Raw genomic sequence first — 12,121 nt, 5'->3', positions numbered from 1 at the left:
TCTGTTATCAATATAAGGATGACAGACGGGGTTGTGTTCGATATCATGACCTTTTGTGAGACCCCGTCTGTGTTAATGAACTTGCTAAGGTCGCGGTGTGTGGTAGCGGTGGTTAAGTTTTTGAAAGTACTAGCCACATGCCGTAAATATGGTACGCGGCAAGCCTAGTAGCCGATTGGACCGGGGAGTGGATATACCTGACACTCTCTCGTAGGGATAGGTTTTATTTTTATGTTGCGCAACACTACGACTTCGAGGGACAAGGGTGGACCGGGCACGGGTGGACCTTGGAGCCCTGTAGTCGGGGAGAGTGTTCCTATCCACAAGCCGGAAAGAAAGGTCAACGGTTGTTTGGGAATGACCCGACGGTGTTCCAGACGTGTGTGCTAGGTTTATCCTTGCAAGGTTGAATTTCGATTCAGAATCGTCCGCCTCTCACGATGAAATGAGACTGCTTGATTTCTTTGCCACACAGAGTAATAAGAGCAACAATATTATTTATTAATCTTGCTGTTTGCTTAGTTTTCTACCATGATTGGATAGTAGTTGCTTACATAGAATGGTTAATCTACTAGAATCTTGAAAGCTAAAACTTGAAAGTAAGGATCTACTCTTTATTGCTTTTCAGCAAAAGAAAAACCAGAGCCTCACAAACCTTGCATAGTCTAGCTATAGTGGGCTACTTATACCCGCTGACGGTTAAGTCTTGCTGAGTATTAGAATACTCAGCCTTGCTGTTGAAACCCTTTTTCAGGTTTGAGTCTTGAGGACCAGGTCGCTAGTTTGACCTATCCCTGCTCTTTGCCTCCTGGCTGGTCTGTAGAGTGGGATTCGTCTTCGGCCGGCAATGACCATGACGAGTGATACCCTGCTTGGGCTAGCTTGGTATACTTTTGCGACGTGTTGTAGCCGTCGTTGTCTCTTTCCGCTGCTTTCAAACTCTGAAGTTAAAGTTATGGTTTGTATAACTGCTTTTTAAAGTTTGTACTTGTAATAATATTTTAGAACTGGTTTGTAATCATTTTATGCCTGTGTTGTAAACTTGTGGTTGTAATATCTCTGGACTCGCCTTCGTGCGGGGTATGCTTGTTCGATCCGAGAACCGGTGGTTGTATCGGGACGTTACCCGACAGACCAAGAATTGTTTCGTTTGAAGTGCGTTTGAGCTAGTGTTGCCTTTATGGTGACGCCCTGCGCACTTGAGCCGGGATAATTCAGGTGGTTCTGCCACATAATATATGGAAATGAATCTATTTTGCATAAAAATAGATATTGAGCATTTTTGAATTTTCAAACTAAAATTCACTAAATTAGACTATTGTTGAAGATTATCTGAATTTTTGTGGCACCATCACACTTCCAAAAAATGTGTAAAATTAGTTTCTATTCTTATTGCATGATGGAGTAATTTATAAAATTATTATCCATCATAAAGTTCAAAGAGAATGTTTTTAGTTATATAATAAAACTCCATTTCTAGTAAAAATTATCTTTTGCGGATTCTAAAGGATAATAATTTTATAAATTACTTAATTATGCAATAGGAATATCATGTATTTTTACACATTTTTTAGAAGTATGATTGTGTCATAAAAATTAGATAATTTTAAAAAGTAGCCTAATTTGATGACTTTTAAATTAAGTATTTAAAATGCTCAGTATCTGTTTTTATGTTCATTTCCATCTCTTGTATAGCTGCAAAAAGTGTCGTAATTTTTTGAAGTGATTTGTATGTTGTTTTGGTTAAAAAAAACTATTAGAAGCATCCACGAGTCGAAAAATGAATGAAAACTTAACTCAGTGTCACTTAACGGATGGAACAAACGACGTGTCGGAAAAGGAACGAAAACTTAACTCAGTGTCAAATAGAATAAAAACAAAATTGAGGGCCAAAGAAGAAACCACTCATTATATGAGTGTCAAATAGGAAATTTCCTCTTCGACATACTGTACAGAAACCCACATGTTAGTGTGCACGGGAGGCTCGTCCCAACATATGCGTCCGGTATTTTGGGCAAGGGACATGATTGTTGGCTCACTGTGTACCGTGGAGGTGGTGGCGGTTTTTGTTTGTGGTGGCTAGTCATTGTGGACTAGTCGAAACAACCGTGCACCATAGGCGGAACTACTGGCTTTAGCAAAACATGTGGCAAAGATGGTGGAAGAGTTGAAGTGCTTGGCCGTCAAGGTGGAGAGCTGCACCTCACGATCGAAAGACAAGTGGCGTCCTCCTAGCGAGGCGCCAGGTGAAATCAACTCGGATGGTGCCTTTGTGGCGCGGACTGGGTACAGCTCGGGCGCAACAAATCTGTAAGATCATCGAGCACATTTGCTAGCGGCGCAAACTCGTTGGTTGGGGAGGTGAAGGATGCTTTGGTGGAAGAAGACGGCTCGAGGTGAGTTAGTGATAGCTCCAGAGATGGACTACTGGCATGTCATCCTGGAGTTGGACAACTCAGGCCTAGTGTCTTCTTTAAAGGCGACGGATGCTGACAGGTCGAGGATTGCTAGTCTTTTGCATGAGGTTAAAGAGCATAGCAGGTCTTTTATCTTTTTTGGAGTGTGTTGGGTTAGGCGGGAGGCAAACTCTTTAACTGATTTTTTATTTAAAGTTCCATTCACTAGAGTCGCCATCACATGTGTGGTGGGGTTGTTTCCCTCCGTAGTTGGAGGCAGCAACTCAAGATTGTAACCTGCTATTGTTGAATGAATAGATGCTCTCGTTCTGCCAAAAGAAAAAAAAAACTACGGGCCAATCGCTTCACTATTTGAGTGGATAAACTCATAAAAGTGCTAGGCGCAGTGGTGCTGGGAAGCGTGCTACTAGAGCATTGGAGCTGGAGCGTAGAGGTTGGTCATCCAGAAGGCAGTTGTGCAGTGTATGGCTGATAAGGTCAGTTTCAATGGAGGTTTTATGGAGAATTTTATGACATTAAATATCATAAATTTTGCTGACGTGGCAAGAAGAGAGAAGAATGGAGTTTCATAAGATGTGAGGAGAGTTTCATCACCATGAAACTTATCTGGTACGGTTATCTAGTTCTCGGTCTAGGTATCTGTGTTCATGAAATTTTCACTGAAACCTGATAGATTCTAATCTTCTCTGTTTCTGGACTAGGATCACATCTAGTGTACGAATCGAGTACTGGGGTACAAGTTCTAGGTATAATATCAAGTGATTCATTCTAGACCTAGTACAAGAGAGAGACAGAGAAAGAGAGATAGGTGGATGAGAGACTCAGACCATCCGCGGGAGTGGATGCAGAGGAGCCGTTGCCGGTGGGCGCCATCGCGTCGATGGAGCCGAGGATGGAGGCGAGGAAGTCCGACTCTTCGAGGCGCTGATCCGGCGGCGGCAGTGGACGGCGCAAGTCCCGGCGTCCTTCAGGCCTCCACCGGCACTGGCCGATGACGGGTTTGGCGGCGGAGGACGTCGTGGTCGCGGTGGCGGAGCTTCCCGTCGGCCTCGCGCTAACCCTAGATCGGTAGGGACTGTGAGAGAGGGTTGTAGCGACGGTGAACTTGGGATCCCGTGCCCCGGGCCCTCTCCCTATTCTTTATAGCGCGGGCGACGGGGGCCCACCAGCCATGTTTGGCTGAACGCCCCCGATCAGGGCGCAAATCAAGGGATTGGCCAGATCTTTGGATCTGGCCGTTGGAGATCAATTCCAACATTCTCCCCCTTGATCTCTCATTGTTCTTATTCTTGTTCTGTATCTGAGTTTATTCATCCCATCGCAGATCAGTGTATAGGGCGTGCCTCGTCATGACAATTATTACTGTCAGATTAACAACCACAATCACCTTTCCGGTCTGAAACAGATTCTTATTCTAGGGCCCTCTTTGTCCAAGAATCATAGGCTTTCCCTTAAACCCATGCCGGCTAAGTGTTCTCTGAACACATTGGGTGGTAGGCCTTTTGTGAGCGGATCCGCTAACATCTTGTTCGTTCTGATATGTTCTAGACAAATAGTTTGATCCTGGACTTGCTCCTTAAGAACATAAAACTTGATGTCGATATGTTTGGCAGCACCACTCGACTTGTTGTTATGAGCATAGAATACTGCTGGCTCGTTGTCGCTGTATAATTTCAGTGGTTTTTCTATGCTGTCGACCACTTTCAATCCGGGTACGAATTTCTTTAGCCATGTGACCTGCCCCGAGGCCTCATAACATGCCACAAATTCAGCATACATCGTGGAGGATGCTGTAACTATCTGTTTAGAGCTTTTCCGCGATATTGCTCCTTTTGTAAGAGTGAAGATGTATCCAGATGTGGACTTTCTATCATCTGCATCTCCTGCAAAATCTGAATCTGAATACCCTTCTATTTCTAAAGTTTCTGATTTTCTATATGTTAGCATGAGGCCAGTTGTGCCCCTCACATAGCGTAAAGCTTTCTTTACCATTTTCCAGTGCTCTATGCCTGGATTGCTCTGGTATCTGCCAAGTACCCCGGTAACGAAACTTAAGTCAGGGCGTGTGCACACTTGTGCATACTGTAAGCTTCCGACAGCTGAAGCATAAGGCACTGCCTTCATTTGTTTGAGCTCATACTGGTTCTTGGGACACTGATGTTTCCCGAAACTGTCGCCCTTGACTATTGGAGCAGGTGTGGGCTTGCTCGCATGCATACCATATTTCTTTAATATCTTTTCTAAGTATGCTTTCTGTGATAATCCTAAACCCCTCTTCTTCTATCTCGGTGAATCTCAATTCCTAAGACGAACAAAGCTTCACCAAGATCTTTCATATCAAATTTCGAGGACAAGAATTTCTTTGTCTCCAGTAGTAGATTAACATTACTGCTAGCTAGCAGAATGTCATCCACATACAAGATGAGGAAAATAAATTTTCCATTCTTGAACTTCGCATAAATACAATTGTCCTCTTCATTTTCTTTAAATCCAAACTTTCTAATTGTTTCATCAAATTTCAAGTACCACTGCCTCGAGGCTTGCTTCAAGCCATAAATCGATTTTCTCAAGCGGCATCCTAAATTTTCTTTGCCTTCCATGACAAAACATTTGGGCTGTGCCATGTAGACATCTTCATACAAATCCCCATTTAGAAATGCCGTCTTCACATTCATCTGATGCAATTCTAAATCATAATGTGCCACTAAGGCCATTATTATTCTGAAAGAGTCTTTACATGAGACCGGAGAGAATGTCTCATTGTAATCTATTCCTTCTCTTTGCGTGAAGCCTTTTGCCACGAGCCGCGCTTTATATCTTTCTATGTTCCCTTTGGAGTCACATTTCGTTTTGTAGACCCACTTGCAGCCTACTGTTTTGGCTCCTTTGGGAATTTCTTCTAAGTCCCAAACTTTATTGGTGTTCATGGATCTCATTTCATCTTCCATGGCTGCAAACCATTTGGATGAATTGGTGCTTTTCATGGCTTCTTCAAAAGAGGTGGGATCACCCTCATTCTGTATTTCTTCACTATGATAGGCTTCATAGTCTTTAAAAATAGCTGGTTTCCTAGTTCTTTGTGACCTTCTCGGGGCCACTACGACTGGTATTTCTTGCACAGGAGGCTGTTGTTGCTCCCCCTCATCCATGGCAACGGGTTCTATTTGGTCCTGAGGAACAGGGTCCTCATTTCCATTTAATGCCAAGCTAGGAGAACCAACAATAGGTGGTGGCACCGCAGTTTCTTGCACTGCAACGTCAAGTAGACTGACAGCAGGTGTTGGCACTGCAGTTTCCTGCTCTATCGGTGCCACAACCACAGGTAACGAGAAATAAGGCTCTTGAATCATCGGAGTGGGAACGTATACCCGCTTCTCCTCAAGGTCGATTTTTCTGGCTACTATGCTCCCCCTGATCATCTGATCTTCTAAGAAGGCAGCGTGTCTTGTTTCTACAAACTTTGTGTGTCTGTCGGGACAATAAAAGCGATATCCCTTAGACTTTTCTAGATAGCCAATAAAATGGCAACTGACTGTCTTGGGATCTAGCTTCCCAATGTTCGGATTAAACACTTTGGCCTCAGCTGGACAGCCCCATACACGAAAATGATTAAGCGAGTGTTCTCTTCCTGTCCATAGTTCGTACGGTGTTTTCGGCACCGATTTACTTGGCACCCGATTAAGAATGTAAATGGCGGTTTTTAACGCCTCCATCCACAAATTAATCGGTAACGTGGAGGAGCTCATCATACTTCTGACCATATCCATCAAGATACGGTTTCTTCTTTCTGCTACTCCGTTCTGCTAAGGCTCGCCCGGTGTAGAATACTGGGCAACTATGCCATTTTCCATAAGGAACCTTGCAAAAGGTCCTGGAACTTGGCCATAGGGGGTGTGTCGACCGTAGTACTCTCCCCCACGGTCGGATCTGACTATCTTAATCTTTAAATCATGTTGGTTTTCTACTTCTGCTTTAAATATCTTGAATTTATCCAATGCTTCTGATCGTTCTTTAATTGGATAAATGTAGCCATAACGCGAGTAATCGTCTGTAAATGTTATGAAAGAAACATAACCATCTACAGTAGTGACAGGGAATGGTCCACATATATCTGTGTGAATTATTTCTAGAATTCCCGCACTTCGTTTGGCACCTTTCTTTATGTTCTTAACGAATTTTCCTTTAATGCAATCAATACATTGTTCTAAATCTGAAAATTCTAACGGTGGAAGAATTGATGCTGTCACTAAGCGCTCTATTCTCCCCCTCGAAATATGGCCTAAACGACAGTGCCATAATTTCAACGAAATTGCATCAATTCGTTTGCGTTTCTTAGTAACATTCTCATATGAGGAGGCATTTTTATTCTCAGAACATACTACATTCACATTCTCAGATAATGAAAGCAAATATAATTTGTCTTGTCGGAAGGCAAGACCAACACATTCTGAATTAACTTGTATCTTACACTTGCCATCACCAAAATGACAAACAATAGCGTCATCATCTAATTTAGACACACTTATTAAGTTTCGTTGCAAAGACGGTACATAAAGAACATCTCTCAAACAAAGTACAAAGCCACTATGTAATTCTAAATGAAATTCTGCAATGGCTTCGACTTCAGCTTCTACACCGTTTGCAACTTTAATTCTTCTTGCGCCTCTTGGCAGGGTCCTCCTCATACTTGATCCCTATAAAGAATTAGCAACATGATTAGTTGCACCAGAATCAATCCACCAAGTGGATTTGTCATAACTTAAATACAGAGATTCATCTACAAAAGTAATGGTGTCCTCACCCTTTCTTAACAACTCTTTCAGAAATTCTGGGCAGTCCCTTTTGTAGTGCCCTCTCTTTTTGCACTTCAGGCACTGGTCTTGTTCAACTGGAAAATTTTCCCAGTCTTTCTGTGGAGGTGGTCTGGAAGGGCCACTCTCATGTTGATTCTTGGCTGGTGGGAAAGGTCTCTTGTTATGCTGGAAGTTCTTATTCTGAAAGTTCTTTTTCTTGTGCTGAACTTGAAAAGCAAGTTCACCACCATTGGAGTTCTTAAGGCGATCTTCTTCTTGAACACACATGCCAATCAGCTTGTCAATTCCCCAATCTTCTGGAAAAGCGTTATAGTTGACATGAAATGCCTCAAACGCCTTTGGTAGGGACTTTCTTGGTGATAAGCTGCTCAGCAAGAATGGCAGCATAAGTCTTGGAAGAACCAGTAAACTGACTCTTCACCTTTGCTAAATATTCTAAAGCGGTGTCACAATCTGGGATCGCCATCTTGATGGCATCTGAAGTGGAACCCTTCATGACCATAAGACACTTGCGGTTGGAATCATTCCAACGTGTCTTGTCAGCATCATATCTGGTCATAGCAGAGTCATAATTCTTCTCTCGGATAGCCCAAGCAGCAGCTTCTTCATTCTGTGCCCTTACGGGCTTTTCTGGTTCTTGTGGAGCTGGCGTTGTGATGGCCAAATCTATATTGGCCATCTCCAGAGCTATCTCCAATTTCTGGTACCATTTCCCATAGTTGTTGCCATCCAGTTCAGGAATGGCATTCACATAAGTCATAGCATTAGAGCCTGAAATTTGAATTCAAAATTTGTTAGGACAATAATAAATGCATGTATCAATTTAACGTTGGCCAAAATTAAAACATGTGATATTCTGTGCATTAATTCCTAATCACCGTTGGGCAGAAAAGAAATAATGCATAAATAATTCTGGACAAAATTATAATATTACAATAACAACTTTGGTCAGAAATTACAATATCATAATGTATAAAAGTTTTGAGAAACAAAATTCTATAAGCCTCTATTTTAATTATCTCGTTGGTTCAAATTAACATAGAGACAAAATTAATTCTATGCAGCGGAAACATGTAAAATTCTAAATATTCAGAAGCACAATTCTGTAATTTTCTGCTCTGAAAATAATACACGTTGGTGCATTTATTTGCAGAAAACAATTCTAAACAAAATCATCAATTATTCATATTCAAAAGCTTTTGAAAATAAAAGGAAAAAAAACTCAATTCTTCACTGTTCATGCGGCCCGAGACGGAAAATGGCCCACGGCCCGTTTCCGCAGAGCCGCTACCCCGCGCCTGGGCCCGCGGCCCAGCAGCCGACGGCCGGGCCGCCGAAACGGCCCGCGCGGTGCGCCCTCTTGGGCTACTTCTGGCCTGCTTGGCCGGCGACCGCCCCCAGACCGTCGGATCAAATCTGACGGCTGGGAAACACCCTCAGCGGAACAAAAAGGTCGCGGCCGGCCGGATCTCCCGGAAACCCTAGCGCCATTCTATTCCTTCCTTCCCGTTTCTCACGCCCGAGCGAGCGAGCGGCGGCCATGGCGGCCCGGGGAAGACGGCAGCACGGCGGCGCCCCCGCCGGTCCCCTCGCCGGCGCGCGCGCTCAACCGAGTGGAAGCGCGCCGCCGTCGAGCGGACTGGTGGTGGTGCACGGGCCGTGTGCCGGTTCTGCTTGGCGGACGCGGCCCTGCGCGCGGATGCGCGACGTCGAGCGGCGGCGGCCGGTTCTGCACCTCACGCCGGCGAGCCGATGGCGGCCGAGGAGGTAAGTCCCCCCCCGGGTCGGGTTCTTGATTCTGAAGGTGGGTTTTTCTTGGGTCTAGGGTTAGGGTTCTACTGTTCTTGTTCGATTCGAGATCGAAACTCGATTTCTTTCATCTCCTTCTACTTTCTGAGCATAGATCTGAGTAAAACGAAACCCAAAAACCTCGATCTACAACTAGATCGGCGAATGATACCAATGATAGATTCTAATCTTCTCTGTTTCTGGACTAGGATCACATCTAGTGTACGAATCGAGTACTGGGGTACAAGTTCTAGGTATAATATCAAGTGATTCATTCTAGACCTAGTACAAGAGAGAGACAGAGAAAGAGAGATAGGTGGATGAGAGACTCAGACCATCCGCGGGAGTGGATACAGAGGAGCCGTTGCCGGTGGGCGCCATCGCGTCGATGGAGCCGAGGATGGAGGCGAGGAAGTCCGGCTCTTCGAGGCGCTGATCCGGCGGCGGCAGTGGACGGCGCAAGTCCCGGCGTCCTTCAGGCCTCCACCGGCACTGGCCGATGACGGGTTTGGCGGCGGAGGACGTCGTGGTCGCCGTGGCAGAGCTTCCCGTCGGCCTCGCGCTAACCCTAGATCGGTAGGGACTGTGAGAGAGGGTTGTAGCGGCGGTGAACTTGGGATCCCGTGTCCCGGGCCCTCTCCCTATTCTTTATAGCGCGGGCGACGGGGGCCCACCAGCCATGTTTGGCTGAACGCCCCCGATCAGGGCGCAAATCAAGGGATTGGCCAGATCTTTGGATCTGGCCGTTGGAGATCAATTCCAACAAAACCGGCCTAAGACATCCTCATCGGGCGACTCTTATGATAGCTCATAATTTTTTTAATTCCTGAACAGTGTCAAACTAAAGAGGCGGTCGCTCTGCGGCGCGCTGATCTCGCTCCGAGCCCGAGGCAGCTCCTCCTATCAAGCACGGGATTCCAAGACACTACAAAGCACTATGCCTATCTATTATCTTAATACAATAGTGTTAAAAGAAACCACCACGTTCGCCAAGAGGGTTTAGAAATTCTCACATTAATTTAAAAAAGAAAAAAATTGCACCGTTGAATTTTTTGAAGATCTAACGGTCTATATTATTCTAAAGATTTTATATCATATAAAAGATCCATATAACATAGAAGTCCACATTGGATTAAAAATTTGTATTCCTTATTAGATTCGGACTCTATTGTTTTAGCGGCATAATAGGTCTAGCGGTAGTGCGGTACTAGGACTTTAGCATGCTAGCTCCATTCTGGCCAGGATAAAGAAAATAAAGATAGGTCACTCAATTCAACTATAACGTGCAGGTCTATTCCGAGATCATTTGAAACAAAATCCAACCTAATTAAATTTTGTTAGTTCTCCATAAGTTTTGAAAAGAAAGATAGGACTATACATAGATCATATTTTGTTAATTCAGTAGAAATTTATTTTCCTGCCCATGTCTTTGTCGATTTCAATCAGACTAATGATATTCTTGCTTGCGGTTGTTTGATGACATATTGGACTTGGACTCAAAAAAGGAAGAGAGAGGCCACATGCTCCCTTTCATGCCAGGTTTCAAAATGCAGCCAGCATGCCACCGTGCATCTGCATGTGAATAATGCAGGTCTGCTAGATCTATTATCTTAATACAATAGTGTTAAAAGAAGCTACCACGTTCGCCGAGAGGGTTTAGAAATTCTCACGTTAATCTAAAAAAGAGAAAATTTGCACCGTTTGATTTTATGAAGATCTAACGGTCTATATTATTCTAAAGATTTTATATCATATAAAAGATCCATATAACATAGAAGTCCACATTGGATTAAAAATTTGTATTCCTTATTAGATTCGGACTCTATTGTTTTAGCGGCATAATAGGTCTAGCGGTAGTGCGGTACTAGGACTTTAGCATGCTAGCTCCATTCTGGCCAGGATAAAAAAAAATAAAGATAGGTCACTCAATTCAACTATAACGTGCAGGTCTATTCCGAGATCATTTGAAACAAAATCCAACCTAATTAAATTTTGTTAGTTCTCCATAAGTTTTGAAAAGAAAAGATAGGACTATACATAGATCATATTTTGTTAATTCAGTAGAAATTTATTTTCCTGCCCATGTCTTTGTCGATTTCAATCAGACTAATGATATTCTTACTTGCGGTTGTTTGATGACATATTGGACTTGGACTCAAAAAAGGAAGAGAGAGGCCACATGCTCCGTTTCATGCCAGGTTTCAAAATGCAGCCAGCATGCCACCGTGCATCTGCATGTGAATAATGCAGGTCTACTAGATAAACTAGCGCCACTAATCATGCATCAGCATCGGCGATGAAGTATTCCTCACAATTAGAAAATAAGATGCGGTGATGGAGAGGATGGACACAGACACAGTGCAGGCTTAGGAATGGAAGGTAGCGGTGGTCGAGTGGTTGAGCGGTCGAGCAAGAAGACAGAGCTTGAATCACCGTTGCGACACGGCCGTGGATCGTAAAGACGTAGGGTGATGCAGGAGCCGAGAACGAATGCGTGATGCAAACGGGTATGCAAGATTCTACAGGCTGTCCAGAACTTTGCAGGCATGCAACACAACATGATCTGGTGGATTAGTGGGATAGCCCGTGCCGCTTGCAACCATAAACACATATATTCTCGCAATAGAATATAAATACAATTGCTACAATTAATATTGTCTTGCACTAATTTTTCTAGCAGTAAGGATTTTTCCATTTTATTCTAGCCAGATAGCTCTAACAACTTGGATAGGGATTCGTTAATTGAATCACAAGTATTTGGAGAGAGTTTCTAGCTTTATGGAGAGCTTCAATAAGTTAGCACACCAAAAAGAGAAGAATATTGACAGGTCGAGAGACCCGGGGTCCCCAACAAGCCCACAATAATGACACCATGGGGCATACTCAGACAGCACACCGCCAAGAAAGCCCGTCGAGCCCCGAGTGAGATAAAGGGATGAAGGCCCGGCCCGTGGGATCCCCGACAGCACACTGCCAAGAAAGCCCGCCGAGCCCCGAGTGAGACAAAGGGATGAAGGCCCGGCCCGTAGGATCCCCGACCCCGCTCAGGCGCCGACCGAAGGCCAAACAGGGCAAAATTGTACGCTAGGACCCATTAGGTTA

At 44.1% G+C, this 12,121-nt stretch overlaps 1 protein-coding gene across 1 annotated transcript; it reads right to left on the bottom strand.

The window, feature by feature from the left end:
• Positions 1-6,811: 6,811 nt before the first annotated feature.
• Positions 6,812-9,400, bottom strand: LOC120695378. The gene is made up of 4 exons (XM_039978647.1): positions 9,355-9,400; positions 7,642-8,002; positions 7,219-7,595; positions 6,812-7,111 (listed from the first exon to the last, which is right to left on the bottom strand). Exons 1-4 carry the CDS (start codon positions 9,398-9,400, stop codon positions 7,065-7,067), a joined length of 831 nt encoding a protein of 276 aa, XP_039834581.1. The 3' UTR covers positions 6,812-7,064.
• Between the last annotated feature and the right edge of the window lie 2,721 nt (positions 9,401-12,121).

This window comes from Panicum virgatum, chromosome 2K (genome assembly GCF_016808335.1).
Source record: "Panicum virgatum strain AP13 chromosome 2K, P.virgatum_v5, whole genome shotgun sequence".
NCBI classification, from domain to species: Eukaryota; Viridiplantae; Streptophyta; class Magnoliopsida; order Poales; family Poaceae; genus Panicum; species Panicum virgatum.
This window is presented reverse-complemented; position numbering and strand designations above follow the sequence as displayed.

Excerpts from the sequence above, each read along its gene's own strand:
- LOC120695378 (XM_039978647.1), bottom strand. The coding sequence starts at position 9,400 with ATGGCGCCCACCGGCAACGGCTCCTCTGTATCCACTCCCGCGGATG. Across the intron at positions 8,003-9,354 it reads TGTATCCACTCCCGCGGATG|GCTCTAATGCTATGACTTAT; the intron begins GTCTGAGTCTCT and ends TTCAAATTTCAG. Across the intron at positions 7,112-7,218 it reads GAAAGAGTTGTTAAGAAAGG|GGATCAAGTATGAGGAGGAC; the intron begins GTGAGGACACCA and ends AATTCTTTATAG.